The sequence below is a fragment of the Aquarana catesbeiana genome, linkage group LG01, assembly GCF_042186555.1.
Source record: "Aquarana catesbeiana isolate 2022-GZ linkage group LG01, ASM4218655v1, whole genome shotgun sequence".
Lineage (NCBI taxonomy): Eukaryota > Metazoa > Chordata > Amphibia > Anura > Ranidae > Aquarana > Aquarana catesbeiana.
Genome location: NC_133324.1, coordinates 246397312 through 246424787, shown reverse-complemented (window position 1 = coordinate 246424787; position 27476 = coordinate 246397312). Strand labels below are relative to the sequence as shown.

Genomic DNA, 27476 nt, shown 5'->3' with positions numbered 1-27476 from the left:
TACCTTTTGCTACAATGTAAAGTAGTGAGCGTACAGCTGTATAACAGTGTAAATTTGCTGTCCCCTAACAATAACTCAACACACAGCCATTAATGTCTAAACCGCTGGCAACAAAAGTGAGTACACCCCTAAGTGAAAATGTTCAAATTGGGCCCAAAGTGTCAATATTTTGTGTGGCCACCATTATTTTCCAGCACTGCCTTAACCCTCTTGGGCATGGAGTTCACCAGAGCTTCACAGGTTGCCACTGGAGTCCTCTTCCACTCCTCCATGACAACATCACAGAGCTGGTGGATGTTAGAGACCTTGCGCTTCTCCATCTTCTGTTTGAGGATGCCCCACACATGCTTAATAAGGTTTAGGTCTGGGTCTGGAGACCTGCTTGGCCAGTCTATCACCTTTAGCCTCAGCTTCTTTAGCAAGGCAGTGGTCGCCCTGGAGGTGTGTTTAGGGTCGTTATCATGTTGGAATACTGCCCTGCGGCCTAGTCTCCGAAGGGAAGGGGATCATGCTCTGCTTCAGTATGTCACAGTACATGTTGGCATTCATGGTTCCCTCAATGAACTGTAGCTCCCCAGTGCCGGCAGCATTCATGCAGCCCCAGACCATGACACTCCCACCACCATGCTTGACTGTAGGCAAGACACACTTGTGTTTGTACTCCTCACCTGGTTGCCGCCACACACGCTTGACACCATCTGAACCAAATAAGTTTATCTTGGTCTCATCAGACCATGGACATGGTTCCAGTAATCAATGTCCTTAGTCTGCTTGTCTTCAGAAAACTGTTTGCGGGCTTTCTTGTGCATCATCTTTAGAAGAGGCTTCCTTCTTGGACGACAGCCATTCAGATCAATTTGATACAGTGTGCGGCGTATGGTCTGAGCACTGACAGGCTGACCCCCTACCCCTTCAACCTCTGCAGCAATGCTTGCAGCGCTCATTCGTCTATTTCCCATAGATAACACCAAATTTAACACACCTGCTCCCCATTCACACCTGAGACCTTGTAACACTAACGAGTCACATGACACCGGGGAGGGAAAATGGCTAATTGGGCCCAATTTAGAAATTTTCACTTAGGGGTGTACTCACTTTTGTTGTCAGCAGTGAATGGCTGTGTGTTGAGTTACTTTGAGGGGACAGCAAATTTACACTGTTATACAAGCCGTACACTCACTACTTTACATTGTAGCAAAGTGTAATTTCTTCAGTGTTGTCACATATAATAAAATATTTACAAAAATGTGAGGTGTGTACTCCCTTTTGTGAGATACCGTATGAAATAAATATCCGATGGGGGTTACAGATTCCCTCTATTTATTCCATATACGTATTAACTTGTCTATTCCTTTAGTTAGGTAGTCTATTAAAACTCTGATAGTTACTGTTGATAAACACAATGATATAAGGTTAGCTATGAAAACACAAACACTGTGCTTAATAAAACGTCTTATTTATTTCCCAAGAAAATAGGAAATGCTAACATGAAGATACTATAGAACGGGCATGTGCAATTAGCGGACCTCCAGCTGTTGCAGAACTACAAGTACCATGAGGCATAGCTAGACTCTTGACAGCTACAAGCATGACACCCTGAGGCTGAGTCATGATGGGACTTGTAGTTTTGCAACAGCTGGAGGTCCGCTAATTGCATATCCCTGCTATAGAAAGATATTACAAAGCATATAACAAAAGAACATCAAAGATACTTATCGCAATTCACGGATTACGGCTACAGGGCGGTTGCATAACTCTGGGAGGGCGTACAGTGACGTCCTCCCAGAATCCTGCTCTCGCACGCCCCCCGGGGCGCGCACCTGAACTCATCTATGCTCTGGAGCCGAAGCATCACGGTGACAGGCCGTTTACCATGTGATCGCTCTGTCAGTGTGAGCGGAGAAGGGAGAGATCGGCGGCAGCAGCGCTGTGGGCTGGATGTGTGGTGCATCCATCCATCCATTCTCAGCCATGCATACTCATCCGTACTCTGCATACCCATCCATCCATACTCTGCATACCCTTCTATACTCTACATACCCATCCATACTCTACATACTCTGCATACCCATCCATCCACAGCAATACTCATCCATCCATGCTCAGCCATCCCATCCACCCCCATCCATAATTACCCATCCATGCTCAGCCATCCCATCCATAATTAGCCATAACCATCCATACCCATCCATACTCAGCAATATCAGCCGTACCATCTATACCCCGCCATACTCAGCCGTACCCCGCCATACTCAGCCGTACCCCGCCATACTCAGCCGTACCCCGCCATACTCAGCCGTACCCCGCCATACTCAGCCGTACCCCGCCATACTCAGCTGTACCCGGCCATACTCATTCATGCTCAGCCATCCCCATCCTCAGCTCATCTATCCCCATTCATGCTCATCCATGCCACATCAGTTATCATCCATTCCACTAAAGTGCCTCACAAATGTGTATTAGGTAGTCAAATTAGATTTGAAACGTATGTCCCTAGAACACCTGTTGGTGCTCCCTGCATGTTGGTGCTCTGTATGTGGCAAGGTGTGGAAAAGTCTCACATGTGGTATCACCGTACTCAGGAGGAGTAGGAGAATTTTGGGGTGTCATTTTTGGTATGTACATGCTATGTGTTAGAAATATTGTGTAAATGGACAACGTTGTGTAAAAAAAAAAAATGCGTTTATTTTCTTTACACATTTTCCAAAAACTTGTAGAAAAAAATGACACGTTCAAAAGACACGATATGCCTCATAGATTATACATTGGGTTGTTTTCTTTCCAAAATGGGGTCATTTTTGGGGCGTTTCCATTGTCCTGGTTCTCCAGGGCCTTCAAAAGTGTAAGAGGTAGTCAAGAAATTATATGTGTAATTTATGCTCCAAGATCGCCTGATGGTGCTCCCTGCATGTTGGGCCTCTGTATGTGGCCACGCTGTGTAAAAGTCTCACACATGTGGTATCGCCATATCAGGAGTAGCAGAATGTGTTTTGGGGTGTAATTTGTGCTATGCATATGCTGTGTGTGAGAAATAACCTGCTAGGAACCGTCCATAATGGTCTTAACGTGTTGTGCTTCCCAACATGTGCCGCTTTGCCACTGACTGACACACCAACATCATTCTTCAGCGACAGCTTCCATGTCACTATTCTGTGTCTTCTCCTTTCTGGTATCTTCACGACAGGGTGCGATACAGGCAAGGGGTGTCCATTCACTCACCATTCACCAGCACACACTCAGAGCAATGTATTAACTAGTTTTCAGATACAGAGTCTCGAGGAGGGCCTTACTCACCCATGTTACTAACTTAAAATACACATATGTCAGACCATACCATATACCGTGTGTGTGTGTGTCCGATCAAATTACGCATCCCGCTCCCAACCTCCTATAACCCTTTACTGTAAATACGTGTTGGTAATAGGCAGGCATGCTCACAATGGCCTTTCCTACCGCAATTTTGGCACATCAGCGGTATTTCAGGGCTCTGAATTGGCAGCAAAGTCTCTAACTTGTACAAAGAGACCTCACCGTCAATTCGTCCCTCAACTTGCCTAGATAAATGGGAGACCCTTCTATATAAATATTGAGTCCAACAACACATAACTTAAAACAATGGCAAACCCACAAAATTCCATCCCTGTGCCTGGATTTCAGAGACCATGCCCAGGGTATACAATGCACCTCTATCTACTGTAAGGTTCAAGGAACACCCTAATTCCATGACTAACATAATATATCGGTATCTTTTAGGACAAAGAAACAAACTCGTCTACGTCCCAAATACCCAGGTGCTTCCTTCCCAGCAATGATCTCTCCATCCAGAACCCAGAGTGAAATATCTTTCCAACATTTCTCGTTCACCACTGTGTATTGACCTGGCACACAAAGGACATCATGGTCATGCTTCCGACAGAGGGAAATATCAACCTGCCTCCAGCTTCCTTCCTCTCTGATCACATGTGGGTAATTTAGCCTCAGATGCAATCAGGTAGAATCCCCAGTCAGTAAGCCCATTGATACCACCGAATACACAGACTGAGTCTGCAATTCTGTATATGGGATCAATGAAGAAGCATAACCTCTCTCAATCCAAACTAGCACAGCCCATCCAGGCACCACCTTGAATTAGTGTAAGCGACGTGTTTTGGCAAAATCTTACTGAGCTGTGATGCTAACCCATAAGGCCAATACCCCTCATACAGAGACTTTCCGTTAAACTTGAAGTTGGTTGATACCTCCGCCTGCCCCTGCAAGCACGCTAGAGTCCATGACAGTTTCTGTCCTGTACCATCACACTCTCTACTAACTGGGCAAAATCCAGTTTAAACTGGGTATTTATGTGACTTTGTTGAATGTTATTAAGGATGCCACCAATCTCTCTGAGTAACAGAGCCCCGCTTACAGTCTGAAGCTATGACTGAGAGTTTGTTCCTCAGGATACCGATGTCCACTCCATTAACAACATCCATCCCAGCTCCCATTCCCCCCAATATAGTGCTGAATACAGCCCTCCTCCTTTAGTTACTCCTCAGAAATAAGCGTCCTGCATGAACCTCATTCTGTGTCCGCACATCTCTGGGAGTAAGCCCCTGGTACAATGACCGCACTTGATTCAGTGTATACTCAGCACATATAGCCGGCCGATATTTGGTGTTTTTTACTTAATCGGCATCGGCAGAGTGTGCTGATAAAAAAGGCCGATATCAGCGGACTTGCAAATGACTTTTGTAATAGAAGTCAATACAAGTTGCCTGAAATCTTCTGTGGAGAGACTTCTCTCCTCCTCTGGGCAGCCTGCCAAATCTGATAAAAAGAACCTGACAAGATACAATGTTTACACTTATGAATGTACTGAATTCTGTGTGTAGAAGCTCTCAGTTTAACCATTTAAAGACTAAATCTTTTCTGACATTTGTTGCTTACAAGTAAAAATCCTGTATTTTCTGCTAGAAAATCACTTAGAACCCCCAAACATTATATATATATATATATATATATTTTTTTTTAGCAGAGACCCTAGGGAATAAAATAGCGGTTGTTGCAATATTTTTATGTCACACGGTATTTGCGCAGCGGTCTTTCAAACGCAATATTTTTTGAAAAAATACACTAATACATTTTTTAAAAAACTAAGCAGTAAAGTTAGCCCATTTTTTTTTTCATCCAAAAGTTTTGATTACCTGTTTTTGTGTATTTAATATTTAAGATATAGTTTTGTTTTTTGTTTTTTTTTGTTTTTTTATCTAATTTCTACATACAAGTGAACTGATTGGAGGTTTGTTTTGTTTAACCACTTGCCGACCGCCTCACGCATATATACGTGAGCAGAATGGCACGGGCAGGCAAAATCACGTACCCCCCCCCGGTGCCAGCGGCGGTCGGCATTTGGCTAGGAGCGATGAGAGACGAGGGGGAGACCATCCGATCGTGGCCCCCCCCCTCGCGATCGCACCCAGCCAATGAGGAACATCCCCTGCCTGTGTATAGTACACACAGGCAGAGGATGTGATGTCATCTCTCCTCGGCTCGGCAGTTTCCGTTCTAGCGCTGAGGAGAAGACATGTAAGTGCATCAACACACACACACACAGTAGAACATGCCAGGCACACAAAACACCCCCGATCCCCCCCCGATCGCCCCTCGATCCCCCCCCAATCACCCCTCCCCCCTCCCTGTAACACTGACACCAAGCAGTATTTTTTTTTTTTTTTTTCTGATTACTGCAGGGTGTCAGTTAGTGACAGTTGCTGTGGTAGGACAGTGAGTGTTACCCCCCTTTAGGTCTAGGGTACCCCCCTAACCTCCCCTAATAAAGTTTTAACCCCTTGATCACCCCCTGTCACCAGTGTCACTAAGCGATCATTTTTCTGATCGCTGTATTAGTGTCGCTGGTGACGCTAGTTAGGAACTTAAATATTTAGGTTCGCCGTCAGCATTTTATAGCGACAGGGACCCCCATATACTACCTAATAAAATGTTTTAACCTCTTGATTACCCCCTAGTTAACCCTTTCACCACTGATCACCATATAACCGTTACGGGTGACGCTGGTTAGTTGGTTTATTTTTCATAGTGTCAGGGCACCCGCCGTTTATTACCGAATAAAGGTTTAGCCCCCTGATCGCCCGGCGGTGATATGCGTCGCCCCAGGCAGCGTCAGATTAGCGCCAGTACCGCTAACACCCACGCACGCAGCATACGCCTCCTTTAGTGGTATAGTATCTGAACGGATCAATATCTGATCCGATCAGATCTATACTAGCGTCCCCAGCAGTTTAGGGTTCCCAAAAACGCAGTGTTAGCGGGATCAGCCCAGATACCCGCTAGCACCTGCGTTTTGCCCCTCCGCCCGGCCCAGCCCAGCCCACCCAAGTGCAGTATCGATCGATCACTGTCACTTACAAAACGCATAACTGCAGCGTTCGCAGAGTCAGGCCTGATCCCTGCGATCGCTAACAGTTTTTTTGGTAGCGTTTTGGTGAACTGGCAAGCGGCAGCGTCAGGTTAGCGCCAGTCGCGCTAACACCCACGCACGCACCGTACACCTCCCTTAGTGGTATAGTATCTGATCAGATCAATACCTGATCCGATCAGATCTATACTAGCGTCCCCAGCAGTTTAGGGTTCCCAAAAACGCAGTGTTAGTGGGATCAGCCCAGATACCTGCTAGCACCTGCGTTTTGCCCCTCCGCCCAGTCCAGCCCAGCCCACCCAAGTGCAGTATCGATCGATCACTGTCACTTGCAAAACACTAAACGCATAACTGCAGCGTTTGCAGAGTCAGGCCTGATCCCTGCAAACGCTAACAGTTTTTTTGGTAGCGTTTTGGGGAACTGGCAAGCACCAGCAGCCTAGTACACCCCGGTCATAGTCAAACCAGCACTGCAGTAACACATGGTGACGTGGCGAGTCCCATAAATGCAGTTCAAGCTGGTGAGGTGGCAAGCACAAGTAGTGTCCCGCTGCCACCAAAAAGACAAACACAGGCCCGTCGTGCCAATAATGCCCTTCCTGCTGCATTCGCCAATCCTAATTGGGAACCCACCACTTCTGCAGCGCTAGTACTTCCCCCATTCACATCCCCAACCAAATGCAGTCGGCTGCATGAGAGGCATTTTCTTTATGTCCTCCCGAGTACCCCTACCCAGCGAACCCCCCCAAAAAAGATGTTGCGTCTGCAGCAAGCGCGGATATAGGCGTGACACCCGCTATTATTGTCCCTCCTGTCCTGACAATCCTGGTCTTTGCATTGGTGAATGTTTTGAACGCTACGATTCACTAGTTGAGTATTAGCGTAGGGTACAGCATTGCACAGGCTAGGCACACTTTCACAGGGTCTCCCAAGATGCCATCGCATTTTGAGAGACCCGAACCTGGAACTGGTTACAGTTATAAAAGTTAGTTACAAAAAAAAAGTGTAAAAAAAAAAAAAAACACATACAAAAATATAAAATAAAAAAAATAGTTGTCGTTTTATTGTTCTCTCTCTCTCTATTCTCTCTCTATTGCTCTGCTCTTTTTTACTGTATTCTATTCTGCAATGTTTTATTGTTATTATGTTTTATCATGTTTGTTTTTCAGGTCTGCAATTTTTTATACTTTACCGTTTACTGTGCTTTATTGTTAACCATTTTTTTGTCTTCAGGTACGCCATTCACGACTTTGAGTGGTTATACCAGAATGATGCCTGCAGGTTTAGGTATCATCTTGGTATCATTCTTTTCAGCCAGCGGTCGGCTTTCATGTAAAAGCAATCCTAGCGGCTAATTAGCCTCTAGACTGCTTTTACAAGCAGTGGGAGGGAATGCCCCCCCCCCCCCCCACCGTCTTCCGTGTTTTTCTCTGGCTCTCCTGTCTCAACAGAGAACCTGAGAATGCAGCCGGTGATTCAGCCAGCTGACCATAGAGCTGATCAGAGACCAGAGTGGCTCCAAACATCTCTATGGCCTAAGAAACCGGAAGCTACGTGTTAGGCGCTCGTCTTCTCCTTGTGGCCTAGGCTCTTGGGGATGTGGCTCAGTGGAGGTCCTCGCCGGCGGTTAATCAAAGACACATACACACATAGGTATGCTGAAAATGATTACAAGTCTTTATTTTTAGATTCGCTTTTTTATGCTGTCTTTACAAGACTCTGCCCACAATTTGGGGGCCAATCAAAATGATAATACATATTAGCATATTCGGTAATTTCCAAACATATCCCAATCTTGTGATTTTCTAAACATTAATAATACCTACATCTTGTGATATCAAAAATGGTGACCCCTGTAGTTCAAGTTAATAGGTCAAAACATTCCTCATCCTCTGTCACTTGTCTGCTGGACAACCGCAGCTTCTTTAAAAAAGACAGAGACAAAACCACAAGCAGATGTTTCCTCAAATAAACACAGAAAAGAGGAAAAGACATATATGAGATATTTCAGTAAATCATAAGACAGTCTGATCTTAATCAAAAATATACTAAGATATGTTTCTGATTGTTAAAGCAAAATAAGCAATGTGAAATCATGAACAGAGTGAAATCAACAATTAATCAATTAATCAATAATGTAATGTAATATGGAATCTCCTTACAATCCTCCCTTTGACCATTCGATATCATCGAAATGGTCATTCTACCTATTTGTCACGCCTCAAGGAGTCATATTCCTCGGCTACCTTTTCATCATGCCTTAAGGAGTCGTATTCCTCGGCCTCATTTCCCTGGTTCTCGTACCATACCGTGGGATCTCTGGTAATGGAAGTCAGCTTCATGGTTTCGGAAGGTGCTTTGCTACCCTTTTTGTAGAGGCATTTAAGTAACATGAAGCATGCATACAAGAACAATATAAAAAGCAGTATGGTAAAAATTGTCATTGCAGTGTTCTTTAACCATGAAGTGAGACCTCCCAAACTGAACCCGGTAGAGAAAGGGTCCCATGTTTTCCCAATATCCCTTGCATCCTGTTGTAGCTTGTTTACCTCTTTTCTGTGTTGTGCAATAATGTCATAGTAATCAGGGATCTCGATACTCGTGTTGTGTATCCAAGTGCAGCATTCATAGTCCTCAGTAATCTCACAGAGGCCAGTGAGGGCTGCACTCATGCTTTCTATGGCCAGGTCATGTAACCCTAGTTGCTTTCTGATTGCTCTGGTCTCTAGGTTTAATTTTGAGATGTCATCAGAGTCTTTTTCCAAGATCTCATCAATGATCGAGGTGTAGTTATTTAGTTTCTTCATCAGATCTATTCCCCAACCTGTCCAGGAAGGAAACCAAGCCCAGGTCATATCTTTTTCTAGGAACATTTCTCTCTTTCCAAGATGTTTTAGAGGGTATCGTGGGTGGGTGCTAGCTTTAAGTAGGTGTCCTTGCCCATTATCCCCGACTACTCCCATTACAGGAACTATTTTAGCAAGGTAACACCATCCCTGGGGTTCTTCAGGAATCCATGGGTAACAGAGCTTGCCACAACAGATGTAGGTTGTGTTACCTAGTGCCAAGGGTCGTTGGCTAACAACGGTCCTTGCACCCTTTGAATGACCAGATGCCATTAGCAGAGCTAGCAACTGTGCGACCGTGGAGTGGGAACTAGAATTAAAAAGGTCATAGATGGTAGCATTTATCACAGGGTCTGAGGTGCGAAAAAGTGAGTCATCGGTGAGGGAAGCCATGGAGACATTAAGTTTTGACCTTTTGCATACCTCAGCTCCCCTGGAAATGTTTCCCAGTATGAAACACCAATCTGGAGCATGGCTTCTACCCACGATTTGAAAACTGAGGGGCTTGTTGGGACTTTTTCTTATGACATTGGCAAGAACTATGGGGGGAGTTCCATTCAAAAAAGGAGTGATGTTTAAGGGAATGGCCATCAATGGGATTCTGGCTGTACTGGGGTGGAGTTTGCTACATATCCAACATTTCTCAAAACCAGACTTCTGTGCATAACTGTACTTAAACTTCAACAACAACATCTTGTCAGTGAAACCTGAAGGGGGTTCAGTGGGGGATATACTTCTTTTATATTTTATACTAGATGTATTGGCTGTCTGTGTATTTCCACATATCCCTTCTAGTGACCCTAAATCTTCTGGATGGTACACACAATTTGTTAGCCCTTAGGTCCTGTACAAGCCTCCACTCCCCATTTGCCTTTTTCACAGGGTAGATTGGTGTATTCCAGGGGCTTATGATGTGTTTCAGAATCCCTTTTGCTATGTAATCATTGATTAATGGTGTGATGCCTTCAATTTTTTCAAGTGGCAGGGGGTACTGCTTGTGATATTGTACTTCAGCGTCTGGACGCATTTGTGGTGTGTAGGGTGTACAGTTGATAAAACCCACACTCCCTTTGTTGTCTGCCCATATAGCATGTGTTTCTAGAGTGGGTGGTAATGATGCAAAGAGTCCCCTGAAAGTGTGTCTCTTTGGAGCATGTAAATCACAGAACGGTGAGCTGGCAGTGAGGGAGCCCCCTCTGTCAAATTTAATGGTGATATTCAGTTTTGAGAGTAGGTCCCTCCCCATTAAAGATACTGGACAATCCACAAGGACAGCAAAACTCTGGGTACACAGTTCCTGCCCTTCTGGAGTAGCCACGGGCAATGGTGGAGTGATGGGGTGGGTAATTGATGTCCCATTTATACCAATAGAGTTTCCCTCAGTGCAGTGCGGTGTGTCATATATGGCATCATTCAAACTACTGAATGTAGCCCCTGAATCCAACAATAGACATATCAGGTGATTGTCTACCCGCAATAGTACCTGCGGAAGACTTTTCCATGATGGATTGTAACACACAAGGCTGAGGGACGGGACGTACTCTTGGCATCCCTATTGTGGTGTCCGCCGAGCGGATGGCCACTGCATCGGAATGCGTGGGGGTGGTCTGTTAGGCTGAGGCTGGTATTGGGGTTGTGGTTGGGGTGGTTGGGGTTGTGGTGGGTGAGGATACCTGATATCCTGAAGGCGACGGGGGGTGGTGTTAAGATTCCTACCCCTTCCTCTCTGGGCGTTTGTTCTAATTCTGTAGGGACATTGGGACTTCCAGTGCCCCAGTTCCCCACAGTTAAAGCACCCCTGGTCTGGTGGGTAACCCTGATTTGGGGGATAAGATTGCATTGGTGGATAAGGTTGCATTGTCATTATGTGGGTGGGCGGAGTCCCACCAGTTGGCAGAGTCTGGGTTGGTGTCAGGGAGGGAAAAATGCCACCCTTCTGCTCAAATACCCCTGATGTTTCTCGTGACCTAGCATCCTTCATAAATTCATCTGGGGGTTGTTCTGCCCACTTTGGATTAGTGAATTTAAGCAACTGTGTCACCTTCGTATCGCCACCAGCCATAATGGTGGTGGTGAACAACTGGGGGTTGGCGTTATCTACTGCTTTCCACAGATTATATACCCGGGTACAAAATTCATAGAACTTTTCCTTCGTCCCTGTTTTGCTAGGACAAGTTCCTGAAGTGCAGATGAACCCTTGTATATAGTAGACCAATGATTCCCCATACCTTTCCAAAAAGATACCCAATCTTTATCTTCTTCTATGTGGGCTGTCCATAAGGCATCTACAGGATGCCCTTCTGGGCTGTCAGGGTCAACTATACTAAGGATCCCTGCTATATCTTCTTTATCCAGGCTAGTCCCTGCACTGTATTTTGCAAGGAAAGCTCCAGCCTCCCTAGGGCTTTTCTTTGGGCTGGGGCATAACTCCTTTATTTTTGACAGTGTGCCTAGGGGTAGGGGAATATGCACTACCGTCTCCCCTATATGCATGAGTGGTGCTTTAAAGGCGGCACCTAGACTTTCCTGTTCCCATCGTGTAACCTGTGCCTGATCAGCTGCACTATATATCATGGTAGCTAATACTGCTGGATCCAGAGATGGATACAGCTGAAGACATGGACCCAATGTTCCATCCTCCTGTTTAACCATCACATAAGGGGGGGGTGCTTCGGGTGATAGGGCGGGTGAGTTTACAGGTTTTGGTGTAAGGGCTTTAGTTATATACTTTGTTTTATATTTGGCTAAGCATTTGTTCCATGCTTTGTAACAATCTTTCATGTATTGGGTGTCTTCCCATTTCCCAGGTGGGTAAGAGTGCTTGTGCACCTGACACACCTTGCTCACTTCCTTCCACTCGTCCTCAGAACAGGGTCCCACTGGCCCTGGGTCATGTATCCCCAGCTGTTGGCACCTCTCTCTGACCTGTGTCCAAAACGGTTCTACCTGTGGCCCCGGTAGTGTGTTTTTAACATACTCATAGGGAGATGGATTGGCCATGGTCTGGGTTGCTGCAGAATTCCCCATCCAATAACCTTGGTAGTGTGTGTCTAGTACAGGGACAGAGATGAAAGCAACCTGTTTGTGCTATAATCTGTTCCCTGACTTGGGAATAAGTCCCCTCGTCTGTTATCGCTGTGGGGCTGATATAGCTATGAAGGTTAACCCTCAGTACTCGGTATAGGAAACCCCTCCTTGTGGTAGGATATACTCCCCTTGCACCAAGTCGGTATGAGAACCCGGTTGGTCTAGTGGTGAGCAGGATCCACGTCCTGTCAACACTAAGGAACAGTAAACCAAAGGTGCAATGTGGGCAGGCGGGCGCTATCTCACTACAGTCAGGCTCCTGTCTTAGGTCGTTCATTTAGTACATATATGTGTAATACAATATCAACAAAAAAATCCTCTAAATTAATACAGTACTTTACATTCAGTTGTCATACACATATATTATCATACACTTATCTCTAATTCTCTAATTCTCTATACACTCTAAATACTTACGGTGGTACCTAAAAGAAAAAACAAGCAAGAAAACAAGCAAAATCTTATATATACAGTGGCAAAATAAAGTTACATTATATGAACATGTTATAATAAGTATAATAAGTGCACTTTTCAATATTTTCCCCAAAAATTGGGCGTCCACTTAGCCACTCCTTATACTACGGGCGTATTCTATACTTCCCGAGTTTTAAACACACATATATATACTCAACACAGCAGTCAGACCAACCTAGTCAGACTATAAAAAACCAAAAAACCTCTGCGAGCCCTTTAACCCTCCAAGGGGCTACAGCCCTAGCCCGTTGCGAAGGCACAGTTATGTAAGTGGGTGGATATACAAGGCTATTTGAACAAGGCAAGCATCAACACCAGTTACCAAAAATAGGTAAAAAGGAGCAGAATGTCTTACCTGTTCAAAACACCCCACTTCTGGTACCAAAACTGTTAGGCGCTCGTCTTCTCCTTGTGGCCTAGGCTCTTGGGGATGTGGCTCAGTGGAGGTCCTCGCCGGCGGTTAATCAAAGACACATACACACATAGGTATGCTGAAAATGATTACAAGTCTTTATTTTTAGATTCGCTTTTTTATGCTGTCTTTACAAGACTCTGCCCACAATTTGGGGGCCAATCAAAATGATAATACATATTAGCATATTCGGTAATTTCCAAACATATCCCAATCTTGTGATTTTCTAAACATTAATAATACCTACATCTTGTGATATCAAAAATGGTGACCCCTGTAGTTCAAGTTAATAGGTCAAAACATTCCTCATCCTCTGTCACTTGTCTGCTGGACAACCGCAGCTTCTTTAAAAAAGACAGAGACAAAACCACAAGCAGATGTTTCCTCAAATAAACACAGAAAAGAGGAAAAGACATATATGAGATATTTCAGTAAATCATAAGACAGTCTGATCTTAATCAAAAATATACTAAGATATGTTTCTGATTGTTAAAGCAAAATAAGCAATGTGAAATCATGAACAGAGTGAAATCAACAATTAATCAATTAATCAATAATGTAATGTAATATGGAATCTCCTTACACTACGAGCATTTTATGACTTCGATTTTGCCGGATGTAAACAGTGCCATTGGGAAATTGGGAAAGCATTTTATCACACCAATCTTGGTGTGGTCAGATGCTTTGAGGGCAGAGGAGAGATCTAGGGTCTAATAGACCCCAATTTTTTCAAAAAAGAGTACCTGTCACCACCTATTGCTATGATAGGGGATATTTACATTCCCTGAGATAACAATAAAAATGATTTAAAAAAAAAAATATGAAAGGAACAGTTTAAAAATAAGATAAAAAAGCAAAAAAATAATAAAGAAAAAAAAAAAAAAAGCACCCCTGTCCCCCCTGCTCTCGCGCTAAGGCGAACGCAAGCGTCGGTCTGGCGTCAAATGTAAACAGCAATTGCACCATGCATGTGAGGTATCACCGCGAAGGTCAGATCGAGGGCAGTAATTTTAGCAGTAGACCTCCTCTGTAAATCTAAAGTGGTAACCTGTAAAGGCTTTTAAAGGCTTTTAAAAATGTATTTAGTTTGTCGCCACTGCACGTTTGTGCGCAATTTTAAAGCATGTCATGTTTGGTATCCATGTACTCGGTCTAAGATCATCTTTTTTATTTCATCAAACATTTGGGCAATATAGTGTGTTTTAGTGCATTAAAATTTTAAAAAGTGTGTTTTTTCCCCAAAAAATGCGTTTGAAAAATCGCTGCGCAAATACTGGGTGAAAAAAAAAAAATGAAACACCCACCATTTTAATCTGTAGGGTATTTGCTTTAAAAAAATATATAATGTGTGGGGGTTCAAAGTAATTTTCTTGCAAAAAAAAATAATTTTTTCATGTAATCAAAAAGTGTCAGAAAGGGCTTTGTATTCAAGTGGTTAGAAGAGTGGGTTATGTGTGACATAAGCTTCTAAATGTTGTGCATAAAATGCCAGGACAGTTCAAAACCCCCCCAAATGACCCCATTTTGGAAAGTAGACACCCCAAGCTATTTGCTGAGAGGCATGTCGAGTCCATGGAATATTTTATATTGTGACACAAGTTGCGGGAAAGAGACAATTTTTTTTTTTGCACAAAGTTGTCACTAAATGATATATTGCTCAAACATGCCATGGGAATATGTAAAATTACACCCCAAAATACATTCTGTTGCTTCTCCTGAGTACGGGGATACCACATGTGTGGGACTTTTTGGGAGCCTAGCCGCGCACGGGACCCCGAAAACCAAGCACCGCCTTCAGGCTTTCTAAGGGCGTAAATTTTTTATTTCACTCTTCACTGCCTATCACAGTTTCGGAGGCCATGGAATGCCCAGGTGGCAAAAAAAAAACCCCAAATGACCCCATTTTGGAAAGTAGACATCCCAAGCTATTTGCTGAGAGGTATAGTGAGTATTTTGCAGACCTCACTTTTTGTCACAAAGTTTTGAAAATTGAAAAAAGAAAAAAAAAATTTTTTTTCTTGTCCTTCTTTATTTTCAAAAACAAATGAGAGCTGCAAAATACTCACCATGTCTCTCAGCAAATAGCTTGGGGTGTCTACTTTCCAAAATGGGGTCATTTGGGGGGTTTGTGCCACCTGGGCATTCCATGGCCTCCGAAACTGTGATAGGCAGTGAAGAGTGAAATCAAAAATTCACGCCCTTAGAAATCCTGAAGGCGGTGATTGGTTCTCGGGGCCCCGTACGCGGCTAGGCTCCTAAAAAGTCCCACACATGTGGTATCTCCATACTCAGGAGAAGCAGCTAAATGTATTTTGGGGTGCAATTCCACATATGCCCATGGCCTGTGTGAGCAATATATCATTAAGTGACAACTTTGTGCAAAAAAAAAAAAAAAAAAAAAAATTTGTCACTTTCCCGCAACTTGTGTCAAAATATAAAACATTCCATGGACTCAACATGCCTCAAAGCAAATAGCTTGGGGTGTCTACTTTCCAAAATGGGGTCATTTGGGGGGGGGGGGGGGGTTTATGCCATCTGGGCATTTTATGGCATTCAAAACTGTGATAGGTAGTGAGGAGTAAAATCAAAAATGTACGCCCTTGGAAATCCTGAAGGCAGTGATTGGTTTTCGGGGCCCCGTACGCGGCTAGGCTCCCAAAAAAGTCCCACACATGTGGTATCCCCATACTCAGGAGAAGCATCTAAATGTATTTTGGGGTGCAATTCCACATATGCCCATGGCCTGTGTGAGCAATATATCATTTAGTGACAACTTTTTGTAATTTTTTTTTTGTCATTATTCAATCACTTGGGACAAAAAAAATTAATATTCAATGGGCTCAACATGCCTCTCAGCAATTTCCTTGGGGTGTCTACTTTCCAAAATGGGGTCATTTGTGGGGGGTTTGTACTGCCCTGCCATTTTAGCACCTCAAGAAACGACATAGGCAGTCATAAATTAAAGGCTGTGTAAATTCCAGAAAATGTACCCTAGTTTTAAGGCGCTATAACTTTTGCGCAAACCAATAAATATACACTTATTGACATTTTTTTTACCAAAGACATGTGGCCGAATACATTTTGGCCTAAATGTATGACTAAAATTGAGTTTATTGGATTTTTTTTAGAACAAAAAGTAGAAAATATCAATTTTTTTCAAAATTTTCGGTCTTTTTCCGTGTATAGCGCAAAAAATAAAAACGGCAGAGGTGATCAAATACCATCAAAAGAAAGCTCTATTTGTGGGAAGAAAAGGACGCAAATTTCGTTTGGGTACAGCATTGCATGACTGCACAATTAGCAGTTAAAGCGACGCAGTGCCAAATTGTAAAAAGTGCTCTGGTCAGGAGGGGGTAAATCCTTCCGGGGCTGAAGTGGTTAATGTTTAAATGTAAAACATTTTCTGTATCACTTAAGGTTGCTTTCACACTGGAGCGGGCATGCGTTGACAGAAAAACGCTGCTAGTTTTAGCGGCGCTTTACCGTCATTTTAGCGGCGCTATTCGGCTGCTAGCGGGGCACTTATAACCCAGCTAGCAGCCAAGGAAGGGGTTAAATGCGCCCCTGAAGTGCCGCTGCCGAAATGCTTTGCAGGCGCTTCGGCAGCGGTGCGCATTCATTTCAATGAGCAGGAGTGGTGGTATACATCACTCCAAAGATGCTGCTTGCAGGACTTTCTTTTAACATCCTGCCAGCGCATCGCCTCAGTGTGAAAGCACTCGGGATATCACACTGAGACTGCAGGGGAGCCATTTTACAGGCACTTTACAGGTGCTATTTTTACCCCAAAGGCACCTGAAAAATGCCCCAGTGTGAAAGGGGTCTAACTGTTAGATTTTATATGATGAAGGGAAAAAAAAAATCCTAATAGCCTAAAAGCCTAATATATCTGCCCAAAAAAATCGGCATCACATATCGGCCACCGCGATTTCTAAATATCGTCATCGGCCAGAGAAAAACCCATATCGGTCGACCTCTAGTAATTGGCTTTTATCAACCACTGTGAAATGTTGAAGGGCCATGTGGTAAAGGCATATACTGTGCCCTGGTAGTCAGCGTTTGTTCCCTTTTATCAAACGGAGCATGCTCCTGTGTAGTCACTGACATTACCTGTGCATCAATCAGGCGTATCTCCCCCATATCCAGCTCTTGTGTCCCACATGTCCATTAACCGAGAACCTCTCTGTAGGACTGTTAAGATTGAGACACCACCCCTGCAAGGAAATTTTCACCCCATTGATGTGTCACCTGGCACCCTCTAGTCTGGCCAACAGACACCTTATTATGCATAAGTGCCAGCCTCCTGGGTACCTGCACCATATTCAGTTAATTCAGTTACATGTCACACATTAAAAACCTTTCCTTCTTTGAATTCCTCCCTCCATTAAAAAAAACAAAAAAACATATTTTACATTTCTTGTTCTGACGGATTGATAGGTTATTTTCCTTCCCCAACCTCCAACCCATTGCACTTGTATTAATGGCACGTTTGCATTCATAAATGACAGGAGAGATTCCGGCAAAATGTTTCACCAGTCTTGTTGCTGGGCAAAGTCTTTCAGATGCAGCATTAGCACTAAATTGTCCATAAGAAAAAGAAACCTTATATTGCAAGTATTAATCTGAATCTTTTTGTCCCTTCTCTCCTGAATGTTTGTCAGAAAAAATTTGTGGTATGGTATGGTATGGCACAGACAAACTGCCAACCAGATGAAGTCCTTTCATCTCTGTTCCAGAAACCTCTCTATATATTCATATTTAAAACGGTTATGTTGCTAAAACGAATTAAGTGTTCTTGCATAGCAAGACCACTTAATGTTATCTCACATATATATTATTATTATTATAGCCAAATTTACCACCCTAACTCCTCCCACAATTTTTACACTACATAGACAAGTAATATACCGAAACGTGCGGATTGTTCCCGAATGGTGTGCTATTACTTTGTGGAACGTTTCGCCGAATGGTTCACGAAATATCGTCGTTTTTGCGGCGAAATTGGTCCCATAGGAATGAATGGGGAAACTAGAGTGGGAGGTGACAAAAGATGAAAAATCAGAACATGATGTCTAAACTGCCACCACTCCCTCATTTTCAAGCCCACCTACACAAATCTTATATCAAAACGTTCAGCTATCCCTGCTGCCACTAAACATGTCTACGGCTAAGCCATAGTCCTGATAGTTTTCACAATATGACCATTTGTTTGCAACTCACACCGTCTATTGACATTCATTATAACTACACTCTAGCCCTTTCAAATTTGAAGGGCAATTTCTAAACTGCGACCGTGCCTTCAATTTTAATATTTCAGAGACATACTATGTATCAAAATCTAGGTCTGGGTCTTGTGATTCTCACAATATAAAGATCTTCGCTGTAGGATTTATAGTTTTTAAAATACGGCCATTTGAATTACTGCACAGTTACTACAGCTATCATGGTCCTGTGTATTGTGTATTGAGCAGTATTTGTGAAGCATAAACAGGGCATGAGCGTTGCTAGGAAACAGTGGTTGTAAACACAAGATGCTGAGACCCCCCAAATGCATGTGGTCATACCTTCATCTGCTAGACTTGATAATGCTTGTAGACTCCTCCCACAGTTTTTACACTACAGAGACAATATATACCGAGTAATATACCGAAACGTGCAGATTGTTCCCGATTGGTGTGCTATTACTTTGTGGAACGTTTCGCCGAATAGTCCACGAAATATCATCGTTTTTGCGGTGAAATTGGTCCCATAGGAATGAATGGCGAAATGTTCAATGTCATTTAATTGGTGTGCTATTACTTTGTGGAACGTTTCGCCGAATGGTTCACGAAATATCGTCGTTTTTGCGGTGCAATTGGTCCCATAGGAATGAATGGGGAAATGTTCAAAACTAGAGTGGGAGGTGACAAAAGCTGACAACCCCATGATCAGCCAAAACATTATGACCGCCCCATGAAAAAAAAAATCATTTTTGAAAAAAAAAAAAAAAAATCATTTTTGAAAAAAAAAAATCATTTTTGAAGAAAAAATTAATTTTTGAAAAAAAAAATTATTTTTGAAAAAAAAAAATTTCATTTAAAAAAAAAAAAAAACATTTTTGAAAAAAAATAATTCATTTTTGAAAAAAAAAAACTTTTGAAAAAAATGTTCAGCTCTTTCAGCTAATGATGGGACTTCAACTTTTTAAAATATTAAGCTTTTTAACACTTTTCACAGTTACTCAAGCCACTCCATCCAGTTACTCCGCCCACTCCAGTTGTAGAGGCAAGAACACCTTTCACAATTTCCCCAGAAATTGTAGCTTTTCTAGTATTTAAAATAAAGCTGTACCTGTAAAGAACTTGGATACTAACCAACCATTCTTGCTGCCCACTTCGTCAGTTGCTTTTGCAGTAAAGAGCTATCTGTGGCTTAAGAATCTTCAGAAACAGACACTTCCGACAGTGTAAATTTTCTGGTCCCCATTGCAATTGCGGTACCTCTTGCCTGCCCCACTATGTCTCTACAGGGCACAGTAATGATGTAGGAGTTGTAGGGAGGGACAACATTGGGGAATCAGGAATGCAAAGTTTCTAGAAGTGTTGGTTTCCAAACAGTCTTCAGTGACCAGTTTCTCTACACTGTTGATCATCCTACAACCCGCTAAGTGTTTTTTATTTTTATCTTTAATTACTTATTAGTGTGGGTTTATGTAACAGTATTTTGAATATCTATGGTTGGATTTGTGCACTGCATACTTTGCTTAAAATAAAGTTCATTAATATACAGACAATAGTAATGGTACAAGAGACTACTGTTAATGTTATTTTATGACCAGTCTCTTCCTCTTTTTTTTTTTTTTTTTTTTACAGGAGAAAACATGCTGTGTCCTGCTAAAACTCCTATTGTTGCATTACTGGAGAATTTACAAGAGTGCAGTCAATGTGAACTGACCTTGCAGCTCATAACAAGAGCATTTGGTACATGTTTACAGCACAGCGTTTCAAATTATATAGATGATAATTTAAGTACAAAGGTACGGTCACTTTGTGCAGGACCTATGATGCATTAAAAGTGTTAATTTATTACAGTTGGGTGAAATATGTGTTTTCCATGTTAACCAATGTATGACCTTATCCCTCGTAGTCATTTAAAAAGACAACATATAATAATTATATATAGGGATACCAATTATTCAGCTACAAACAGTCATTTTGTGAAATGTATTAAGCCCGCCATACATCACTCAAAATTTAGCCAGTTCAGCTAAAGGGCGCCCTGGTTGTACACAGTCGATCTATCGATCGACTTGTGTATAATCAGACTTCTGTATTTTTCCCAGCAATTTCTGGGTTTTATAGCCAGCAACACTGATTGTTGTATTCTGCTGCTGGGGAAAGTTCCCCGCTGGCAGAAGAACACAATAGCGCTGTGGGAGTTCTGCTATCAGCACCAAGTGTGTTGATAAGGGAATCGGCACTTTTTTTTTTAGAACTGCCTTAGAAAAGGATCAGAAGAAACTGATTGCTTTGGGTAACAAGAACACTTTAACTTAGAAGAAATATTTTAATTTGAGGCCTGTAGTGTGCAGGTTTAGTGATACATTTAAATAAAAGCTTAACTCCAGCCAAATTCTTCTTGCTGTTCAGCACTGCGCTACTTTAACTGGTAATTTCGCAGTCATGCAACGATGTACCCAAACCCAATTTATATAATTTTTTTACACAAATAGAGCTTTATTTTGGTGGTAATTGATCTCCATTGGGTTTTTTTTTTTTTTTTTTTTTTTTTTGCGATGGAAACGAAAAAGACCAGAAATTATGATAAAATCCTGGGGAAAAAAACTAATTTTTTACTTTCAGCTATAAAACATATCCAATAAAAAATGTCTTCATACATTTCAGCCAAAATGTATTCTGCTAAGTTTTTGTTAAAATCCCAATTTTTTTATTTTAGTTTTATTTAAGTTTTTAAAATAATCCCAATAAGTATATATTGATTGGTTTGCGTGAAAGACTGGGGGGAACTGACTAACTGCCACTGATATCACCAGTGACATTAATACAGTGATCAGTGATAATACTATACACTGTCGTCCCACTAATAACACCGGCTGGGAAGAGGTTAACATCTAGGGCAATCAAGGGGTTAAATGTGTGCCTAACTATGTGTAAAGTGTGCTGCTTTTACTACAGATCTGTTTCTCATCCCTGCTTTGCAGGATGACAAACCCACACAGCTTACCCTTTGTTTACCAGAGCTCTAGGCTGTGATTGCACACAGACTATCAGTAGGTCCCACTGACGGGTCCAGGTGATAATACTATACACTGTCATCCCACTAATAACACCGGCTGGGAAGAGGTTAACATCTAGGGCAATCAAGGGGTTAAATGTGTGCCTAACTATGTGTAAAGTGTGCTGCTTTTACTACAGATCTGTTTCTCATCCCTGCTTTGCAGGATGACAAACCCACACAGCTTACCCTTTGTTTACCAGAGCTCTAGGCTGTGATTGCACACAGACTATCAGTAGGTCCCACTGACGGGTCCAGGCTCCAATTGTGTACAATCACAACAGGTCTATGTCCGCCGTAAATGCTTCCTTTGTCCAGAACCAGCACTATCCAAGACCCTTTAGCCCACCCAGTCACCAGCCGTAACACAGTGTAGGGTGAACAAAAACATCAAACTCTTTATTCAAGCACATGTTACCACAGATCTACAACTCAGAGACACGCCCCACCCACCCTTGGATTCAGGGCGGGGTAAACTGTCGAATCACAATAGACACACAGGTCAGGTGTATTCAAATTTCTCATCAGTAAACAGTCTTATCAGCAGGGAGAGCTGTTGGAGGAATTCACCCCCACCAATCTTACAGCTAATCTACATACACATCCCATAATATCCAAGGCAGACAGACACAATAGAACATTGGAATACAATCCCACCCCAAACAATCCCAGCAAAGAGTCCACAACAGCATGAGACAACACACAATACACACATATATACAACATTCCGGTGTGGCTGTACAGTGTGTCTAAATAGCACAGATCATTGTGGGGTTCTCAGTCACCCTGTGCCCCTAATGGACGCAGGGTGATTTACACATAGGAGGGGCCAGGAGAGCTGGACACGGAGTCCCCAGAGCTCTCCAAGGTAAGCTGAGTTCCACAAACCTGCCACCCAAAGGGACTTCTGTCACACCTCCATTACTAAAATAGTGTCTGAACAGATCAATTTCTTTGGTCTGATCAGAACTATACTAGCGTACCCAATAGTATAGTGTTCCCAAAAACGCAGCGTTGGCAGGATTAGCTCAGACACCTGCTAGCACCTGCGTTTAGCCCCTCCGCCCAGCCCACCCAAAGTGAAGGATCAGTGGATCACTGTCACTTCCAATACAGGGCAAACAAAACCGCAGCATTAGCAGAGTCACGCCTGATAGCAGTTTATCTTGTAGCAGTTAAAACCGTCTTCGACAACCAGGTGCTTTTTAACCTGTGAGTCACACTAGGTACCTGTAAATTTAGTGGCCAAAATGTTAAGGTATGCTCTGGACAGCCAGTTTAAGAAGTGCCCGCTTGTATGGTGTAAGGTCCCCTTCCTTGAAAGCATTGTTAGATCAAACAGCACTAAGGGCCAGATAGCAAAGGTGTATGGACAACTGGCTGAAAAGATGCTCGCCCCACAGGAGGCTATGGGAGCCAGGGCGAGATGGGAGGCAGATGTGGGGGAGATTACGGATCTCCAGTGGAAGAAGATTTTGGAGTATGGCCCGCTGGTATCTGCCTCTCCGTCGCAGCAAGCCTCGCATCTCCTCCTGCTGCATAGAGCTTATTACACCCCAAAAATATTATATAAATTTGGTAGCAGACAAGACGATAAGTGTCCCAGATGCCAGGATACAGGAGATCTTATCCATATGATGTGGCGATGCCCAAAACTAGCAAGGTATTGGGGGGAGATAGTAAAGATCATAGGACCTAGGTGGAAAATTAAAATAGCCTTAGAGGACAGGGTGTGCATCCTTGGTATGATTGGAGAGCATATAGGGGGTACTAGTACCAATACCTTGGTGCGGAGATGCCTTTACCAGGCTAGGAAATTGATAGCACAGTGTTGGCTCTCTGCTACCCCTCCAACTCCGGAAGAGTGGATCGAAGTGATAAATAAGATGGTATGGACAGAGATAGACAATGTACATTAGAAGGGGTTGTTATGGTAAATTTATAAAGTTATGGAGACCATGGTTAGAAAGTTTGGGCTTCCCCCCTTGAGAAATCGAGGAACCTAAATCTTAACTTAAATAGAGGTGTATGTGTGAACAGGGAGGAATAGGGGGGGGGGGGAGAAGACTGAGGAAACCCATTACTCGGCTGGGAAATTCTCCCTGTCAAACCTATTAATTGGGTAGGGGGAGGGAATTCCGGGGTGGGTTAATATAATTCAATGGAGAGAAGGTGTGGGGAATTGAGTAAATAAAGGGGGAAAAACCAAGGTACTATGTATTTATAGCTAACCAATGCAGTGCTTATTAGTTACTTACTCATAAACTGAATGTATAAAAAGAAGGGAAAGAAATATGCCTGTATGGGTATGCGTGCTTTGTACTAAACTTTTTTGCTAATAAAGAATATTAAAACCAAAATGTTAAGGTTCACTAGTGAAGAGGCCTGCAGGATACTGAGAACGACACATGAGAGCACAGGGGAGCACAGGGGAAGCTTCACTGTCAGAATCCGATTCAGGCTCAAAATACGAACCTGCAGAGAGCAGCGGCGCCCTGACAGATGGCTCTGACGACTGAGTGGTGGTCCCTGCTAAGGTCAGGTGAACCCAGCCCCGTTCTTCTGTTGCTGAGGTGCAACAATCGCATGGTTCTCATATGCAGCAGAGTGCCAGTGCTAGTGCCACTCAACCTTCTGGTGAACTGGCAAGCACCAGTGGACTAGTACATCCTGGTCGTAGACAAATCAGCACTGCAGTAACGCTTGGTGACGTGGCGAGTGCCATAAGTGCAGTTCAAGCTGGTGTGGTGGCTAGCTAGCACAAGTAGTGTCCCACAGCCACCAAGAATTCGAACACAGGCCCATAGAGCCCATAGTGTCCTTCCTAATGCACTTGCAAATCCTGATTGGCAGTCCACCACTTCTGCAGCGCCCGTACTTCCCCAATTCACTGGCCAACCCGGAATTCAGGAGGAACCCTATGAGGGTTCCCGAATTTAACACCTTTCTGGGCCTATCCAGCCTCATGGGCATTACTAAAAAGAGTGAGGTGCGGTCATTTTGGTCCACTGACCCAATTCATCATATGCCCATGTTCTCTGCTGCCATGGCCAGGACTAGATGCACGCAAATCTTGCGGTTCATGCACTTCCACGACAATGAACTCTGTTGTCCTCAGGGTTGCCCTGAATATGATCAATTCCAAAAATTCAACCCCTTGTAAACCACTTCAATGAATAATTTGTAGCCTTGTTTATCCCCGATCAAGATGTCTGCGTTGATGGGTCCCTGATTTAATTTTCTAGCCGTCTTGTTTTCAAACCGTTTCTCCCCAACAAGCGTGCCAGATATGGGATCATACGTGACAGGCCTACAGGCTATACATATAGTTTCCGGGTTTACGAGGGAAAAGATAGCAGCGTGGAGCCCCCTGACTGCCCAGACTACATAGGGAGCAGCGGCAAGATTGTTTGGGACTTGGTGTCACCCTTATTCTGAAAGAGGTACCATTTATACGTTGACAATTTTTATACAAACGTGCCACCTTTTAGACACCTCTTTCAATTAGGAATTGGCACATGTGGCAACAGGCGATCTAATCGACAGGGCTTCCCCAACCGACTTAGAAGGGGGCAGAGAGCCTGCTTGAGGTCCAATGAATTGCTTGCAGTGAGGTAGAAGGACAAACAAAACGTTTTTGTTCTGTCTTCCATTCACGCAGACACGGCAGTCCAAACTGTAACGGCAACTGGTGTTGTTGAGAAGCCCCTCTGTGTCCACGAGTACAACCTTAAAATTAGAGGGGTAGACTTCATCGACCAGATGATGGGGCTATACTTAATTGCCCATAAGGCCAGACGCTGGTACAAAAGTGTCTGTATACCTATTCCAATTTGCTCTGTTCAATGCTTCTGTACTATACAAAGTGTCAGGAAGAAGTGGATCCTTCCTAAAATTCCAGGAAGAGATCATTACAGAGAGGCATTTTCCAGATGTCCTGCCTGATACCCCTACCCCAAGGAAGATGTCGTGTCGTGTCGTGTCGTGTCGATCTCGTATATTAAAAGTGTAAAAGAAGGAAAAAAAACAAATAAAAAAGCCAAAAATAGTTGTTCTTTTATTGTTCTTATAAACACCCCAATGTATTTGCTAAGAGGTATAGTGAGTATTTTGCAGCTCTCATTTGTTTTGGAAAATTAAGAAAGAAAAGGAAAAATTTTTTTTTTCTTTTTTTTTTTTTTCTCTTTTCAATTTTCAAAAGTTTGTGACAAAAAGCGAGATCTGCAAAATACTCAACATGCCTCTCAGCAAATATCTTGGGGTGTCTACTTTCTGAAGAAGGGTCATTGGGAGGGGAGTTGTGCTATCTTGGCATTTCATGGCCTCCGAAACTGTGATCGATAGTGAGGAGTGAAATCAAAAATTTATGCTCTTAGAAAGCCTGAAGGCAGTGATTGGTTTTCGGGGGCCGTGTACGTGGCTAGGCTCCCAAAAAGTCTCACGTGGGATAGGAGAAGCAGCAGAATGTATTTTGGGGTGTAATTTCACATATACCCATGGCATGTTTGAGCAATATATCATTTAAGTGACAACTTTGTGTACAAAAATGTTTTATTTATTTTTTTTCTCATTTTTCAATCACTTGTGGCAAAAAAATAAAATATTCATTGTGCTCAATATGCCTCTCAGCAAACTCCTTGGAGCTGTCTACTTTCCAAAAAGAGGTAATGTGGAGGGTTTTTTTTTTTTTTTTACTGCCATGCCATTTTAGCACCTGAAGAACTGAGATAGGCAGTCATAAACTAAAAGCTGCATCAATTCCATTAAATGTACCATAGTTTGTAGACACTATAAATTTTGCGCAAACCAATAAATATACGCTTATTGAATTTTTTTTACCCAATTTTTTTTACCCAAGACATGTGACTGAATACATTTTGGCCTAAATGTATGACAAAAATTGAGTTTATTGGATTTTTTTTTATCGCAAAAAAATCACTGAGATGATCCATTACCACCAAAAGAAAGCTCTATTTGTGAAAGAAAAAAGACGCAAATTTCGTTTGGGTACAGCATTGCATGACAGCGCAGTGCATGGCCCAGTTAAAGCAGCGCAGTGCCAAATTGCAAAAAGTACTGATCATTAAGAGGGTAAAACCTTCTGGGGCTGAAGTAGTTAAGGTCTTTTTTTTCTTTTTTTTTTCTTCAAATAACATTTTTTATCTCCGAGTCTGATGATCTGTACCAGATTCAACCAAATAGTATATAAATCTCTTTAAATTCTCAGAGTGGATTAGATATTTTGTCCCCTAATTGTATAGCTTGTTATTTATATTTACCACTTCATATAAATATTTAAGAATAAATTGTGTTTTTTTAAACTTCACATAATAACTAAATTTTACACCAAACTTTGAAGTTTTTTTAGGGTTATTCTCTCCGACTAATCGAAACAATCAACCAGCTAATTTATTATGAAAATGAATCGTTAGTTGCAGCCCTAGATGTAACCTTGTATGCCATTATGCTAAGGTCTCTCAACCTGTTCTGAGGCCTTGCTAACATTGCAGGTTTTGCATATTCAGAAGAAATGTAGCTACTTTGTTCACTCATTGTTGAAATTCCATTGTTCTGCAGAGAAAATCAACAAAATGTGCGCATTAATAAAGGTTTGCTTCTGAACTTATGCTTTATCAGAGCCATTGTGTTTCAGTGCTTTAACTTCAGTCCAACCCCTATACAGATAAATTCCCACACTCATCACCTACTAGTTGAGATGTTGGGGAATGGGCTGCTTTGTAGGGATGCTCATTATTCACTAGTCGCTATCCATAGTTATCCATGAAATGGAAAGCAGTGACTCAAAAGACTTGTGCTTCATATTCATAACCGTTATTTTCTGTTCTAGTTGCACGATGAAAAGGTAATGGCAGAAACCAAAACCTTTATTTCAATAATTGGAGAGAAAACCAAATCTTTGATTAAGGATACATCTATGGCATTATTACACAAGGTAAGAAAACTGGTA

The 27476-nt window shown here is 42.6% G+C and overlaps 1 protein-coding gene across 1 annotated transcript in view; it reads left to right on the top strand.

Annotated features, from left to right (window-relative positions):
- Positions 1 to 27476, top strand: part of KNTC1 (kinetochore associated 1) — a 521537-nt gene that overhangs the window by 276583 nt on the left and 217478 nt on the right. Inside the window, exons 39-40 of the mRNA XM_073627545.1 lie at positions 20086 to 20249; positions 27357 to 27461. Of these exons, the coding sequence (XP_073483646.1) occupies positions 20086 to 20249; positions 27357 to 27461 (269 nt within the window). The remainder of the gene's footprint in view (positions 1 to 20085; positions 20250 to 27356; positions 27462 to 27476) is intronic.